The 17567-nt window shown below is 40.7% G+C and overlaps 2 protein-coding genes and 1 pseudogene across 2 annotated transcripts; all 3 read right to left on the bottom strand.

Annotated features, from left to right (window-relative positions):
• Positions 1-48: 48 nt before the first annotated feature.
• Positions 49-3745, bottom strand: LOC117078591 (annotated as a pseudogene).
• A 6599-nt stretch (positions 3746-10344) lies between these two features.
• On the bottom strand, positions 10345-12155 carry LOC117083912 (heterogeneous nuclear ribonucleoprotein A1-like). Its single transcript, XM_033212104.1, has one exon. It carries the CDS (start codon positions 11970-11972, stop codon positions 11010-11012), a length of 963 nt encoding a protein of 320 aa, XP_033067995.1. The 5' UTR covers positions 11973-12155; the 3' UTR covers positions 10345-11009.
• A 776-nt stretch (positions 12156-12931) lies between these two features.
• CCR8 (C-C motif chemokine receptor 8) lies at positions 12932-17284 on the bottom strand. The gene is made up of 2 exons (XM_033212103.1): positions 17157-17284; positions 12932-14728 (listed from the first exon to the last, which is right to left on the bottom strand). Exon 2 carries the CDS (start codon positions 14712-14714, stop codon positions 13647-13649), a length of 1068 nt encoding a protein of 355 aa, XP_033067994.1. The 5' UTR covers positions 14715-14728; positions 17157-17284; the 3' UTR covers positions 12932-13646.
• Between the last annotated feature and the right edge of the window lie 283 nt (positions 17285-17567).

The raw sequence follows: 17567 nt of genomic DNA, 5'->3' as shown, positions 1-17567 counted from the left end.
GTTCTGAGACCATTCTTCCACCACTGATTAAGACCGGGTGGCAGGTATTAGGGATAATATTCATTTAGCCTTCTGAGCTTTCCGGGCAACTTGGTGACCTTGCCAGTTCCAGCAGCCTTCTTGTCCACTGCTTTGATGACACCTATGGCAACTGTCTGTCTCATATTACAAACAGCAAAGTGACCCAGAGGTGTTTAGTCTGAGAAGCTCTCGACACACATGGGCTTGCCAGGAACCATATCAATGATGGCAGCATCACCAGACTTCAAGAATTTAGGGCCATTTTCTGGCTTTTTACCAGAACAGCGATCAATCTTTTCCTTCAGCTCAGCAATCTTGCATGCAATGTGGGCCATGTGGCAATCCAGCACAGGGGTATAGCCAGCGCTGACTTGGCCTGGATGGTTCAGGATAATCACCTGAGCAGTGAGGCCAGCTGCTTCCATTGGTGGGTCATTTTTGCTGTCACCAGCAGCGTTGCCATGATGAACATCCTTGACAGTCACATTCTTGGCATTGAAGCCCACATTGTGCCCAGGAAGAGCTTCACTCAAAGCTTCATGGTGCATTTTGACAGATTTTATTTCTGTTGTAACGTTGACTGGAGCAAAGGTGACTACCATACCAGGTTTGAGAACACCAGTCTCCACTCGGCCAACAGGAACAGTACCAATACCACCAATTTTGTGGACATCCTGGAGGGGCAGGAACGAGGGCTTGTCAGTTGGATGAGTTGGTGGTAGGATGCAGTCCAGAACCTCAAGCAGCATGGTTCCACTGGCATTGCCATCCTTATGGGTGACTTTCCATCTCTTGAACTAAGGCATGTTATCACTTAGCTCCAGCATGTTGTCACTATTCCAATTAGAAATTGGCACAAATGCTACTGTGTCAGGGGTGTAGCCAATTTTCTTAATGTAAGTGCTGACTTCCTTAATGATTTCTCATATCTCTTCTCTCTATAGGGTGGCTCGGTGGAATCCATTTTGTGAACACCAACAATTAATTGTTTCACACCCAGTGTGTAAGACAGAAGGGCATGCTCTTGGGTCTGCCAGTTCTTGGAGATACCAGTTTCAAATTCACCAACATCAGCAGTAACAATCAGGACAGCACAGTCAGCCTGAGACATCCCTGTAATCATGTTTTTGATGAAGTCTCTGTGTCCTGGGGCATCAATGATAGTCACATAGTACTTGCTTGTATCAAATTTCCACAAGGAGATATCAATGGTGATACCACATTCACGCTCAGCTTTCAGCTTATTCAAGAACTGGGCATACTTGATGGAGCCCTTTTCCATCTCAGCAGCCTCCTTCTCAAATTTTTCAATGGTTCTTTTGTCGATGCCACTGCATTTGTAGATCAGATGACCAGTAGTGGTGGACTTGCCCAAATCTACATGTCCAGTGACAACAATGTTGATATGAGTCTTTTCCTTTATCCATTTTTGCTTTTAGGGGTAGTTTTCGTGACACCTGTGTTCTGGTGGCAAATCCGGTGTGAAAAAGCTCCTTTCTTTTTGATAAAAGCCATTTTAACTGTGGTGAGATGGTATCTCACTGTAGGGTTTTTTTGGTCTTTTTTTTTTTTTTTGAACCGAAGTCTTGCTCTGCTGTTGAGGTTGGAGTACAGTGGTGTGATCTCAACTCACTGCAACTTCTGCCTCCCGAATTCAAGTGATTCTCTTGCCTCAGCCTCCCTAGTAGCTGGGATTACAGGTGCATGCCACCATTCCCGGGTATTTTCTGTATTTTTAGTAGAGACTGGCTTTCGCCTTGTTGGCCAGGCTGGTCTTGAACTCATAACCTCAAGTGGTCCGCCTGCCTCGGCCTCCTAAACTGCTGGGATTACAGGCATGAGCCACTGGGCCCAGCCTCCTTGCAGTTTTGATTTGCATGTCTCTCATGATTAGTGATGCTCAGCATTTTTAAACTATACCTCTTGGCCATTTGCATGTCTTCTTTTGAGAAATGTCTATTCAGATCTTTTGCCTTCCTCCCCTTTTGTTTGAGAGATGGGGTCTCACTCTGTTGCCCAGGCTTGAGGGCAGTGGCATGATCATAGTTCACCATAACCTTGAAATCCTGGGCACAAATGATCCCTGTGCTTCAGAATCCCAAAGTGCTAGGATTATTGCCCATTTTAAAATGTAAGTATTTGCTTTTTTCCTATTAAGTTGTTTGAGCTCGTTATGTATTTTGGTTATTAATTCCTTGTCTGAGGGATAGTTCACATATATTTTCTCCCATTCTGTGGGAGAAACCCAATCAGTTTGTTGATTGTTTCCTTTGCTGTGCAGAAACTTTTTAGTTTAATATAGTTCCATTTATCTGTTTTTGTTTTTGTTGGCGGTGTTTTTGAGGTCTTAACTATAAAATCTCTGCCTACACAACTGTCCTCAAGTGTTTCTTTTATGTTTCCCTCTAGTGGGTTTATAATTTCAGGTCTTACATTTAAGTTTTCAATCCATCTGGAGTTGATTTCAGTATATGGTAAGAGATAGGGGTCTAGTTTCATTCTTCTGCACATTCAGTTTTCCCAGCACCATTTATTGAAGAGACTGTCCTTTTCCCATTGTATGTTTTTGGTGCCTTTGTCAAAAATGAGTTGGCTGTAAATGTGTGGCTTTATATCTGGGTTCTCCATTCTTTTCCATTGGCCTATGCATCTGTTTTTAGCCAGTATCTTGCTGATACAGTGTTGTAGTGTATTTTAAAGTCAGATAGTGTGATGCTTCCAGCTTTCTTCTTTTTGTTCAGGATTGCTTTGGCTGTTTGACATCTTTTGTGGTTCCATACAAATTTTAGCATTGTTTTTTCTCTTTCTGTGAAGAAAATCACTTGTATTTTGATATGGTTAGCATTGAATCTGTAAATCATTTGGGGTAGAATTGTCATTTTAACAATAAGAATTCTTCCTCCAATTCATGAACATGGAATATCCTTTCTTTTTTGTGTCTTCTTCAATTTCTTTCATCAGCATTTTATAATTGTTTATACAGAAGAAAATTCACACATTCAATGCTATCCCTATCAAATTACCAGTGATATTCTTCACAGAAATAGAAAAAACAGTGCTAAAATTAGTATGGAACCACAAAAGATGCCAAATCACCAAAGCAATCCTGAGCAAAAAAATTTCTTTCACTTTTTTGGTTAAATTGATTTATAGGTATGCTTTACCCTTTTTTTTTTTTTTTTTTTTGAGACGGAGTCTCGCTCTGTCACCCAGGCTGGAGTGCAGTGGTGTGATCTTGGCTCACTGCAAGCTCCGCCTCCCAGGTTCACGCCATTCTCCTGCCTCAGCCACCCGAGTAGCTGGGACTACAGACACCCGCCGCCACGCCCAGCTAATTTTTTTGTATTTTTAGTAGAGACGGGGTTTCACCGTGTTAGCCAGGATGGTCTTGATCTCCTGACCTCGTGATCTGCCCGCCTCAGCCTCCCAAAGTGCTGGGATTACAGGCTTGAGCCACCATGCCCTGCCATAGTATACTTTATTCTTTATAGCTATTATAAATGGGATTGCTTTCTTGATTTTTTTTTCAGATTGCTGTTGCCATATATAAATGCTATAATGATAATGAGGTAAATTCAGCAAGAGAATGTAAAAATTATGAATATCTATGCACCCAAAACTGGAGCAGCTATGTATATAAAGCAAATATTAATAGATCTAAAGGGAGAGATAGGCTGCAATACAGTAACTGCAGGGAACTTCAGCACCCCACCTCATACTGCATATTATGATTTTGTATTTCGCAACTTTATTGAATTCATGTATTGGTTCTAACAAGTTTTGGAGTCTTTATGTTTTTCTAAATATAAGATCATGCCCTCTGAGTACAAGGCTAATTTGACATCTTCCTTTCCAATTTGGATGCCTTTTATTTCTCTCTCTTTCCTGACAGCTCCGGCCAGGACTTCAAGTATTATGTTGAATAAAAGTGATGAAAGTGGCCATCCTTGTCCTGTTCCAGATTTTAAAGGAAAGGCTTTCAATTTTTTCATGTTCAGTTCAATGTTGGCTGTGGGCTTGTCATATATAGTTCTTTAGTTTCTTTAGTTTCAGGTATGTTTCTCCTATCCCAGTTTGCTGAGGGTTTTTGTCATAAAGGGATGTTGAATTCTAGCAAATGCTTTTTCAGCATCTATTGAAATGATTGTATGGTTTTTGTTCTTGGTTCTGTAAATTTGGTGTATCACATTTATTTATTTACATACATTGAAACATTCTTGCATCCCTGGAATAAATACCACTTGATCCTGATGAATGATCTTTTTAATGTATTGTTGAATTCAGTTCACTATTTTTATTTATTTATTTATTTTATTTTTTTGAGACAGAGTCTCATTCTGTCACCCAGGCTGGAGAGCAGTGATGCAATCTTTGCTCACTGCACCAGACCAGTCCAAACCAAGACAAGTCCATTCCAGGATCAAGGGGCAATCAAAACCTAACTACAGGATGATTGATCAATGATGGTTTTAAAGAAAGATCTTGATCAAAAGAGGGAAATGTAAAAGTTGTCAGAATCAAAATGCAGTCATTTGTGTTAGGGAAAAAAAAAAAAAAAACCCTGACAAATAATGCCAGGGAAGTCTATGAAGGTAGGGTTCTCATGCATACATCCCTGATAAAAAGAACTATCACAAAAGATTCTGCAGAAGCCACAAGCCTGCACCAAGGCCATCACATCTTTACACACAAAAAAATATGTCTTTGAGTATATCTGCCCAGCAACTGCCTGTTTAACCGCAAACTAGCATCACCTTGTTATTGATTATTGTAACCAAGGATAATTATCTCAAAACAATTATACAATCCTCCCCATGTTTCCTTTAAAAACCTTTGTCTTTCTTTACTTCCCTGAATATGCACATGCACATAGTTTACTATGACACATGTATTTCTATTGCAATGCTCTATTTCTGAATAAATATCTTCTTTTAGAGAGCCTCTCTATCTATTATTTAGGTTGAGAGAGTAAAAGTGCTAACACCCAGATAACTAAAGTTCAAGGGAAAAGAGTGAGAGAGAGACAGAGAGAGAAAGAAATGGAAAGGAATAATTATTTGAATAAATAATGGAGATCTCTCAGGGTTAAAGAAAAGCCAGAGTGGCTGGAATGTCACAAGTAATGCAAGTAATGAGAGGAGCAGGATAATGTGAAGAGGAATGGTATACAGAGCTGGCTCTGTAGGGTTTTATATTCCGTGTTGAAGAGTTTTTGTGTTTATTTTTGTTTCTAGAGGAGGATCGCGTTTTATTTTTTTTGTTTGTTTCTATTTATTTTTGTTTTATTTTTTTGAGACAGGGTCTCACTCCGTCACCCAGGCTGGAGTGCAGTGGTATGATCTTGGCTCACTGAAACCTCTGACTCCTGAGTTCAAGCGATTGTCCTGCCTCAGCCTCCCCAGTAGCTGGGACTACAGTCATGTGCCACCACACCTGGCTAATTTTTGTATTTTTTGGTAAAGACAGGGTTTCACCGTGTTGGCCAGACTGGCCTCGAACTCCTGACCTCAAGTGATATGTAAGAAGGGTTGCATTTTAAAATTAAGTTATAATTTACACACAGTGAATTTCACCCTTTATCTTTTTATGCTGTATCATGAGAATGTTGCAGAGCAGAAAAATAGAAAGACCCTAAAAATATTTCTGAGTTTTGTTTTATACAACTCCAAACGTACACAGGAAGAATCTTAAAGAAATGGACGGTAGGAATGATTTTTGCAGTCTACAATGAGAATGCCCTCTGTGGAGGGGGAGAAGGAACTAGTGAAGACAATAGGCCTGCATATTCTGGAGCCAGTGAGACAACAACTCCCACACACCAGCATCTGATGCGATCTTGAGGGAATGTAGGAGAGAATCCCGGACTGAATGAAGATTTTTAAGTGTTCTAAATTCCGTCAGCTCCCTTTTCTCCCCACATGTTTGACACCTTACTCTAATTTTGTTGATATCAGATGGAGATCCTATTGCAGTGGGATTGATAAGGAATCACAGAGACCGATGGGGTTCAGGAGGGTATTTATTATTTGGGTGCACCAGTCCAATTGGATTAACATCCAAAGGACTGAGCTGTGAACAAAGAGTTGTTACCTTTTAAGCATTTCATGGGGTGCGGAGAGATGCGTGCAGGGGGAAGTATATTACAGAAGTGAGAAACAGAGACAATTATTCAATTAATTGGGCCATGTATTATATCATTTCTTACTTTTCAAGGAAAAACGTGTTTCACGACTTGAGTTTATCTGTCTAGTGACCTTGCAGCTGCACAGCTAGAGAAACAGGGTCTTCACAATGCCTGGTGAAGGAGGAGAGATAAGTCTCACTAGCCACAGAAAAACAGGCAGTTAATTTTTAAAGGACTCCAGTTCTTTCTTTTTCTCAGGGGGAATTGGGTTTTCCTACATACAACTGAGTTTCTGCTTACAATTTCTTTAATTTCTTTTAATTCCTGTTCCATTCCCTTCTTTGGTGCTTTTTATAACAAAGGTGTTAATAGAAAGCATCACTTTTTGCCACCTCTTTGTGGAGCTGAGCTTTTTCTTTTGCTGGCAGCGGCTGATATTTGGTTAATGCCATTAACTATGCCGTAGTGTGTTGGGTTACTATTGCCTTTATAGTTGACTGAATACGCTTGATAAACAGAGGTAAAAGGCAAGGAAGGATGAGGCAGATGCCAAGAATAAGCAAGAACCTACCAGTGAGGGTTTTGAATCTTTTAAAGGTTGAGAACCATTTTCCTAACAAGGAATCTGGGGACCACCTGGACTAAGTCTGAACTGGAACATGGGCCAACTCGCGCATTCTAGCTGTGATTTCCATGATAGCTTGGCCATTATCATCAATTTCTAGGCAACAGTTGGTTAAATTAAATTTACCACATACTCTTCTTTTTGAGGCTAAGAGGTAATCTAAAGCTAATCTATTTTGATATATAGCGTTTCTTATTTGTGCTGCTTGTATTGCCAATAAATCTAATGCCCTTGATGTTTCATTGGTTATAATTTCAAGGACTACCTGCAACTTTATGATGTAGTTGAGCATATAGATTGGGGTGCGATAGCTCCACGACCCATCTTGCATCCAGGTAGCTGGCCTATAATATTTAATGATTCTTTCAGGAGGCAATTCATGATCTTTTCAGTCTTCTATGTCCACATCTTTTTAACATCTGTATCTATTTTTGTGACTATGCTTCTAGTTTTTTAAAATTTTTGTCATAAACTGAATATCTTAAGAGTTCCCCTTGCTTTGGAGGAATTAGAAAGAAGGATGGCTTGACTGTTCCTAACACACTTGCCCCTGTCCATTTAGCTAGCAGTTGCTGATATGCCCATGTTGTACAGATTCAATATAGGCCAGAGGGTGCTTTCCAAGCATTTGGAGCCTCTAGCTGATGTCAAGAGTGGTTTAGAGTAGAGAATTGAGAGAAAGGGTTTGGATCTGGTAAGTAGGAGTCATACTGGGCATTTCTCTATAGAGTTTTGTTTTTAGTCTTATCATAATACCGTTGCCTTGAGCAGGTTGTTTGTCCTGCTGCCTCTGTGAAAGCCTTTCCCCATTGGGCGATACAGTACTTTTTAATTATGGAGGTTTTTAACAACCAAACACTGGCTGAGGCTGTTGGTTTACTGGCAGGGTTAGGCAAAGTGAAGTGATCTCGTGGCTTTAATCTCCTGGCTTTAATTCCTTTGCCTCCCATGGCCACTGGTTCCCCATATTCGTTTTTTTACATACATAGCATGAGGAAATTCTTAAGCTGCCAGCTATGTTTTCAGCTAGTTGAGCAAATAAGTTTTTGGTTAATGGGGGAAGCTCAGGCACTGGCTGATCAAAATGCTTGTAGAATGACTTGTGGACCTGCAATTGCAGGATTGGATGCATTTGAGTCCTCCTAGTCTTTTTGACAATCAGTAGTGGAACTTCAAGGCCTGCTTCTTGTCTATCAACTCATAATAGTGCTGTCTGTCCTGTAGACCAAAAAGGTAGCTCTAGCTTTAAGATAGTAAAATTTAAAGGATTGCATGTCCTTGTCTTACAATTTGGTTTGGTTGACATACTCCTTAGTCGAGCAGTCCTTCCTGAATATAAATATTGGAGCTGTGTTAGCATAGACCACTGAATGTTACGTGTGGGCATCCGATTTGTGGTTTTCTGTACAGATGTTTAGGACTGTTGCTGCTAAGCCTCTCTTGTGTTAAACTATTGCAGACTGCTTCTGTTTTTTTTAAGATTATGAACATACGTGGTATGGCAGGCATCAAAGTACAAGTAAATAGGTCTTTTATAGGAGGGAGGGGCTTCTTTGGTTCAAGCTATAACCTCTCCTTTTTTGTCCCCCCTCTGATTTAATGGGTACCTTAAACCAGAATTCATAGGGTAAGAGTTTAGGGTTATAACATACATATACCTGATTATTTCCTGGGTCACAGACTGAATAGGTGGCCTGGTTGTATGTGCAGGTTCCTAACTTGTTTTCTGTACATTTACAGCAGGAATGGTACAGTAGAGTTTTAACTGTGGTATTTCTTACCCAGGTAGTGTGTACACAATGTGGGCATCTTTCTAAAGACTTCTCCTTTTTTACTATAGGCATAAATGGTAAGAATATTAGTGTATGTAATAGAAAAATGCTTACACTACACATGGGCATAGCAAACCTTCCTCTGGGCATAGACATTTGCAGCATTTGCAGTAATAACATGACAACAGAACAATCAGTATTGACAGAATTATAACTAGGCTCATAAATTGTAGTTACATTTACTTATCCAGAGATGGTCCTCTTAGTTTTGACTGTGCATAGACTAGTCAGCTTCTGGGATGTGACTAGAGCAGAGCTTGAGGAGTCCTCAAGCTTTAGCCGTGCGTAGACTGACCAGCTTCCGGTGTGGTCAGTGTAGGGCAGTTGTCCTTCTTACCAGTGGTTGGGTTTTGCCATAGGACTATGCGGGTGGAGCGATCTGGGTATTTTTTGTTAATCCACTGGTCGTCGTTGGGAGTTACTGCTGCTACTGATTTCAGCCAGCTATGGTGAATTGAAAGTGTGACGCCTGCAACTTTAACAGCAGTGGGAGTAGACATGGTTACAATATGGGGCCTATCCTATATGGGTTCTAGAAAGGTTGGATTCCGTTTATTAACTTAAACAAAGTCCTTATACAACATATGCCCTAATCAAAAGAAAAACCAGTGTGGCTATATTAATGCTGAGCATAGTAGATATTAAGACAAGAAGTATTACTGGAGAGAAAGAGGCATTTCATAATGCTAAAAGAGTCAATTCAATAAAAAGTTGTAACAAAACCATTTATACATTCACCTAATAGCATAGCTTCAAGATATATACTACAAAAATTAACATAATTAAAATGAAAAATAGACAAACTTCCAATCATAGTTAAATATTTTAACATACACGTTGAATATCCCTTATCCTAAATGCTTGGGATCAGAAGTGTTTCAGATTTTGGTTTTTTTTTTTTTTTTAGATTTTGGAATATTTGTGTATACATAATGAGATATTTTGGGGATGGGACCCAGGTCTAAACACAGAATTCATTTATGTTTTATATATACCTTATATACATAGCCTGAAGGTAGTTGTATTAGTCAGGGTTCTCTAAAGGAACAGAACTAATGGAATATATATATATATATATATATATATATATATATGAGTTATTAAGTATTAACTCACATGATCCCAAGGTCCCACAGTAGGCCATCTGCAGGCTGAGGAGCAAGGAGAGCCAGTCTGAGTTCCAAAACTGAAGAACTTGAGTCTGATGTTCAAGGGCTGGTAGCATCCAGCACGGAAGAAAGATGTAGACTGGGAGGTTAGGCCAGGCTCTCTTTTCACATTTTTCTGCCTGCTTATATTCTGGCCTTGCTGGCAGCTGGTTGGATTGTACCCATCCAGGTTAAGGGTGGGTCTGCCTTTCCCAGTCCGCTGACTCAAATGTTAATATCTTTTGGCAACACCCTCACAGACACACCCAGGATCAATACTTTGTATCCTTCAATCCAATCAAGTTGACACTCAGTATTAATCATCGCAGTAGTTTTATGAATTTCATTTTATTTATTTATTTATTGAGACGGAGTCTCGTTCTGTTGCCCAGGCTGAAGAGCAGGAGCACGATCTCTGCTCACTGCAACCTCTGCCTCCCAGATTCAAGTGATTCTCCTGCCTCAGCCTCCCAAGTAGCCAGGACTATAGGCACAAGCCACCACACCTTGCTAATTTTTGTATTTGTATTTTTTTTTTTTCAAAACAATTAAATCATTTATTAATTACACATGATAATGGATGATACACAAGCTTCATTCCCATCTATAATTTTACCTGGTACCATTATTCAATTTAGATACATTACATAGGATGTGCCAACAATCATTTTTATAACCAATAATTCCATGATTTTGCTTGGGTAATCCCTTTCAATGGTGAGCTTCAGATCATAATAACTGTCAGTTCAACTAAAGCAGGGTTTCTGAAGACAATGGCTTCTCCACCCAAGCAGGTTGTATATACATTCCAAATAGAACCTGGCATCACCCTGAAAGAATTCTAACTTCACACTGCTGGGGGAAATTTACCAAGATGGTTTCAGAGTAGACTAACTTTACACAGCACATTAGAAAAATAAAAGACATTTATCCAGCGTCATGATCAGACTATTACATTTAGCAATCAACAGTATGGGTGCGCAAAAAAAAAGAAAAAAAAAATCTACATTAAGACCCTTTGTTGGAATGCTTTACACTTTCCACAGAACAGAAACTAAAATAACCATTACACAATTAGTCACAAATACAGTCCTCGAGATTTGTTGCTCATACACATGAGTATTTGTCTAAAACATGTCTTCTTTGTAGCAGCTAGGCCCTGCCACTGCTATGCTTGGTTGAGTTCACAAATCTGTGGTAACCTGTAGCTTCCCTATCACTTCTCTGGCTCTCCTCTCCTGCTAAACTTTGTTTCCTAATTAAAATCTTCTGCCACTGCCATAGCTACTGCTGCTACTGGAACTGCCATAGGCACCTTGGTTTCGTGGTTTGGCCAAGTATTGGCCTCTACCACCAGAGGGGCCAGAGCTTCCGCCTCCAAAGTTTCCTCCCTTCATGGGTCCAAAATGTGAAGACTGATTGTCGTAATTGACAAAATCATTGTAGCTTCCACCACCTCCAAAATTGCTTCCATCATTACCAAATCCATTATAGCCATCCCCCCTGCCACCATATCCACCACCACCATGGCTGCCACCAAAGCCACCACAACCACTGAAGTTTCCTCCACCACCAAAGTTGCCATTCCCACCAAAATTACCTCCACGACCACCACCAAAATTTCCAGAACCACTTCGACCTCTTTGGCTGGATGAAGCACTAGCCATCTCTTGCTTCGACAGGGCTTTCCTAACTTCACAGTTGTGGCCACTCACAGTATGGTGTTTCTGAATGACAGTCTTATCCACGGAGTCATGGTTGTCAAAGGTTACGAAGGCAAAGCCCCTTTTCTTGCCACTGCCTCGGTCAGTCATGTTTTCAATCACTTCAATTTTCCCATACTGTGCAAAATAATCTCTTAGGTGATGTTCTTCAGTGTCTTCTTTAATGCCACCAACAAATATCTTTTTCACAGTTAAGTGGGCACCTGGTCTTTGAGAATCTTCTCTTGAGACAGCTCTCTTTGGTTCCACGACTCTTCCATCTACCTTACGTGGCCTTGCATTCGTGGTTGCATCCACCTCCTCCACAGTGGCATATGCGACAAACCCACAGCCCCTGGAGCGCTTGGTGTTTGGATTGCCCATTACCACACAGTCCATGAGCATTCCCCATTGCTTAAAATGGCTCCTCAGACTCTCATTGGTTGTTTCAAAGCTCAACTCTCCAATGAAGAGCTTCCTCAGCTGTTCGGGTTCTCCAGGAGACTCTGACTTAGACATGATGGCAGTGAGAAGAGAGACTCTAACGGTGCTTCTTCGGTGGCATTTACAGGCAGAAAGGCTAATTTTTGTATTTTTAGTAGAGATGGAATTTCACCATATTGACCAGGTTGGTCTTGAACTCCTGACCTCAAGTGATCTGCCTGCCTTGGTCTCCCAAAGTGCTGGGATTACAGGGGTGAGCCACCAGGCCCAGCCAAAATTTTTAATAATTTTGTGCATGCAACAAAGTTTGTGTATGTTGAATCATCAGAAAGCAAAGACGTCACTGTCTCAGCCACCCACAAATAGAATATTTGTGGTGGTTTGGCACCATCATCTTTCCTGACTCTGAATTTATCTGATGTATGCCATATATGTTGTTGCCAATACTTGGAACACAACAACTAAAGACGTAGTTGTGCATGCTTGGCACAACCTCTGCCCTGTGATTGTGTCTACTGATGATGTTGAACTAGTGGTAACTTTGAAGGATTCTGCATGTTAAGTGAAAATAAAAGGTCTGACCTCCTTACATATGCAAAAAAATATACTTCCAGAGTCTGCAGTAGGCTGAAAGAAGTGGATATTGAAGTTTTTGACATCAATAATGAGGATGATATTCATTGATTGATGGTGAAACAGCTGAAATGGTTCTGAATCAAGGTGATTCAGATATTGAGTAAATCATTGATACTACTGATAAGCAGTCATTTTCTTACACTTACTCACACGTAAGTACTTAAAAGTAAAAAATATGACACACCATTAATAGTGGAAAAACAACGTGTTCATGGGAACTAAGTAGCAGTAGCATCAGCAGAATATCTGTATCAGCTGTTAAACAATAACAACAACCAATAACGGTAAGCTTTCAGTCTCTACTTATGATACTGAGTTTTTATTGAAAGGTTACTGTCCACTGTATATTTTTTATTTTTTCCTGTAGTTACATACCAATATATTTTATTTTATTTTTATTTTTTACTTCTGACATGAGAAGAAACATCAGACACAGTTTAGGGATGAGGAAGTGGGTCCTCCAGGGAAGGCATTCTGTTTGATGGCTTTTAAACATCTCCTCTAGAGGCATCTGCCTCATCAACAATGGTTTTTGTCTAGAAATCTCTGTTTGATAAGCTGATATAATTTCTTTTTCTGTTATGAATGCATGCTGCTCTAGTCCTTCCATAAGCCTGTCAAATATTTTCACCACGTCATCGACAGGCACTTTTTATGCAGTATTAACAGCATCATCTTCATTGTCACTATAATCACAATCACCTTGATTCAGAATCACTTCAGCTGTTTCACCATCATTCAATGAATAGACAACTGGAGCCTCATCATTGATGTCAAAACTTCAATATCCACTTCTTCCAGCCTACCGACAGGCTCTGGAGGTATATTTCTGCGTATGTAAGGAGGTTAGACATCTTTTCTTTTCACTTGGCACACAGAATCCTTTAAAGTTACCGCTTGTTCAGCATCATCAATAAACACAATCACAGGCTTGAGGTTGTGCCAGGCATGCACAACTATGTCTTTAGTCATTGTCTTCCAAGTGTTGGCAACAACATATATGGCATTCTTCATGCTGAACTTTTTTTGGAAACCTTTCACACCCACACCTCTGCTCACTGCTACTAGCATGCCATTCAAGAAAATGTGTTTATATTTAGTCTTCATTGGTCCTCACAAAATGTAGTCTATGCTGGAGGAACGGGAGGAGTGCTGCTGGCAGGATGATGACTTTTCACAGCTCTCCTTAGGCATTTGTCTTCCTAGGTAGATGAAGATATGGCTGCAACTTTTCTGAAATATTTCTGAGAGGTGTTTCTTGAACTTCTCCCCTACAAAAGCATAGATAACAGGGTTCACACAGCAGTGAGTAAAGGAAATGATTTCTGTGACATGGGTGGCATAATTCAGCTGTTGGCTTATGCTACATCCATCCAAGATGTGCATACTGTGCAAGGAAGTGAGGAAAAGAACCACGTTGAATGGGACCCAGAAAAGTAAAGATGCAGTGACCACAATGAGCACCAACCTGATGGCCTTGGTCTTATTGTGGTTTTGACACCTCTTCAGCTGGTGCAGGATTTTAATGTAGCAGAACATAAAGATGGTGAATGGGATCAACAAGCCTAAAATGTTCATTTCAAAGTTGGTGATGATCTTCCACTTCAAAGTCTGTTGATTGTAAAATGAATAACACTGTAGAACACCATCTTCAGAGGCCACTTGGTAAAACACTAGCAATGGGATGGTAGCCATAATGGCAGTTAGCCATACTGCCAGGCTCAGGGTTGTGCCCATCCTGATCGTCCTCACTTTTATGGCATACACAGCATGTACAACAGCCAGGTACCTGTCCACACTCATGAGGGTGATGAAAAACATGCTGCTGTAAAAGCCAATGTAATAAAAGCCAGACACCACTTTGCACATTACAGTCCCAAACACCCACTGATCCAGCTGATAGTAGGTCTGAAAGGGGAAGGAGAAGACAAAAAGCAGGTCAGACAGGGCCAGGTTCAAGAGGTATATGTCTGTGATGTTCCTCAGCTTCTTGCAGACCACAAGGACCAGGATGACCAGGCTGTTTCCCAGAAGACTGAATACAAACAGGAGGCAATAAAAGACGGCAAGGAGCAACTTGTCGTTTCTCTGGATAAGTTCCCCATCACAGGGGCTTGAGAGGCTATCAGGGTAGTAGTAGTCAGTCATTGTTGTCATGCTGGGGTCAAGTGTATAATCCATCAAGGCAGCGGGACCTGGTCACAGAGACACATAAAAGACATTCACTCCTTAAAAACATTTTTGTTTTTTAAAAATTAGGGGGATGTTGTGGACTGAATTGTGTCCTCCACAAATTCACACGTTGAAGTGCTCAACCCCTGGTGTGGGTGTGACTATTCAGAGATAGGGCGTTTAAAGAGGTAACTAAGGTTAAATGATAGGCCGGGAGCTGTGGCCCATGCCTGTAATCCTTGCATTTTGGGAAGCCGAGGTGGGTGGATCACCTGAGCCCAGGGATTCAAGACCAGCCTGGCAAACATGGTGAAACCGTGTCGCTACTAAAAATACAAAAATTAGCCGGGCATAGTGGGTGCATGCCTGTAATCCCAGCTACTCAGGAGGCTGAGGCAGGAAAATCACTTGAACCCAAGAGGCGGAGGTTGCCGTGAGCCGAGATCACACCACTGTACTCCAGCCTGGGTGACAGAGTGAGACTCTGTCTCAAAAAAAAAAAAAAAGTTAAATGAGGTTATAAAGGCAGGGTCCTGGCTCTCGCAGTGCCTTACACCTTTATCCCAGCACTTTGGAAGGCCGAGGTAAGCAGATCGCTTGAGGCCAAGAGTTCGAGACAAACCTGGCCAACACTGCAAAACCCCGTCTCTACTAAAATTACAAAAATTAGCCGGGTATGGTACCACACGCCTATAATCCAAGTTAGCTCAGGAGGCTGAGGCACGAGAATTGCTTGAACCCAGGAAGTGGGGGTTGCAATGAGTAAAGATCACGCCACTGTACTCCAGCCTGGGTGACAAAGTGAGACTCTGTCTCAAAAAAAAAAGCAGAAACAAAACCAAAAAAGGCAGGGCCCTAATCTGATAGAACTAGTGTCCTTAATAGAAGAGAAAGAGACACAAGAAATTTCGCTCCCCTTGTGCATGGAGTAAAGACCATGTGAGGACACAGCAAGAAGGTTGAAACCAGCAAGCCAGGTAGAGAAGCCTCACCAGAAATCAACCGCGTTGGCAGTTTGATCTTAGATTTCCAGCCTTTAGAAGTATGTTAAACAACACTTTCTGTTGTTTAAGCCACTCAGTCTATTGTATTTTGTTATATAAACCCAAACTAGTACAGGAGAGTCAGCTGAGATGAGAAAAGCCAAAACTTACAATGAAAATGTAAATACCTGTAGTTCCATCACCTAGAATTAGCAGCTGTTAACATATTCTCACAATGCTTTGGATTCTTTTTTTTTCCTTCCTTCCTTCTTTTTTTCTCCCTTCTTTTCTCCCTCCCTCATTCCCTCTCTTCCTTCCATCCCTCTTCCTTTTTTAATTTCTGATGCAATAGAGATGAAGCTAATGTTCCCTTTAACTACACAACTTATCCCCATAACATAAACAACTAAAACCAATTTGGTATGTGTCATTGCAAACAAATTCCCCCTGTACTTTTACATATTTATATATATCCATACACAATATATATTTTTGTGTATTTACTTTTAACTTACATAAAAGATATATTGTTTCTCATTTTGTATTTTCCTTACTGTTTTAGAGATATATCTGCATGATATTCATCAGTTTATTCTTTTGTTTTCCTAAGCACCAAAAAAAAAATAATTTTATAAATGCAATAGAAAAATGATCCCAATTATACTAGCAATGAAAATTACTAGCATTACTAGGAATAAACCTAATAAAAATGCAATTCAGTTACATAAAAATTATAAAACTTGACAATTCTTCTCAAATTGATATATACATTCAATGCAATTTCAATCCAGACATATTTTTCCAAGGAATTTGTTTGCTGTACATTCAGACATCACTATCCACTCTGCTACCTTTCTATGATTTGAAAGCACAAGCAAGCAGCAATTTATTTATTTTTTATAGAGACAGGGTCTCACTATGTTGCCTAAGCTGGAGTGCAGTGGTTATACACAGGTGTGATCACAGTGTACTGCAGCCCCTAACTCCTGGGCGCAATCAGTCCTTCTGCCTCAGGCTCTTGAGTAGCTGAGACTACAGGCACCCACCAGCAACATCTTTAGTTATGTGAAAGTTTGCTTGCTGGCTTCCTTCCTTAAGAACAGTACCCAGGTGTCCTTCAGTTACCTGATAGAAGCCCTGTACCCAGCACAAGGACAGATCTTCCCAGATGCCCGGTATTGTAAAGGATCTTTTCTTATCTACCTTCCCACTCTTCTAGGAGTTTTCACTCTCTCCTAAAGGCCTGCAGAGAAAATGGCATGGCTTGCTCCCCTCAGCCAGAGCATGGGCAGCCACTAATACACATGCATGTTTGTGGGCTCTGAGGAAATGCAAAGATTAAAAAAAAAATTTACCTCTTGTGCTAGACCTCTGAAATTGTGGTCTTCCCTTTGCCTATCCTCTAAAGATATAAAAATGCCCCTGCCTACTCATGCCCTTCTTCCCCAAGGATGCTTATAGCACATACCTTAGTGACAGCCTTTGTTCTGGAGGTTTCAGTGTTGCCAATTCCTTCTTCACAAAGTCTGTATCTTCATGTGTGAGTGTAGCTCAATGAACAGCAGCTCCTCTGGAGGTGTCCTCCCACTACAAGAGCAGACGGAAAGAAGGCAATGCAGTCTCTTGAGGGCTCCACCCTCACATCTAGTCACTTAAAGGCTTTAGGGAGGCAATGAGGGTTAAATGAGATCATAAGGCTGAGGCCCTAATTCAGTAAGACTGGTGTCTCCTAGGTAGAGGAATACACACCACAGCTCACTCTCTGGCCTCCAAGTGCTCAGAGGAAAGGCCATGTGAGGACACAGGGAGAAAGTGGCCATCTGCAAGTAAGGTAAATAGGCATCACCAGAAACCAAACTTGTGGGCACCTTGGTCTTCT

The sequence above is a fragment of the Trachypithecus francoisi genome, unplaced genomic scaffold (assembly GCF_009764315.1).
Source record: "Trachypithecus francoisi isolate TF-2019V2 unplaced genomic scaffold, Tfra_2.0 Lachesis_group0, whole genome shotgun sequence".
Lineage (NCBI taxonomy): Eukaryota > Metazoa > Chordata > Mammalia > Primates > Cercopithecidae > Trachypithecus > Trachypithecus francoisi.
The sequence above is the reverse complement of the archived record's forward strand: the minus strand, read 5'-3'. Positions and strand labels throughout refer to the sequence as shown.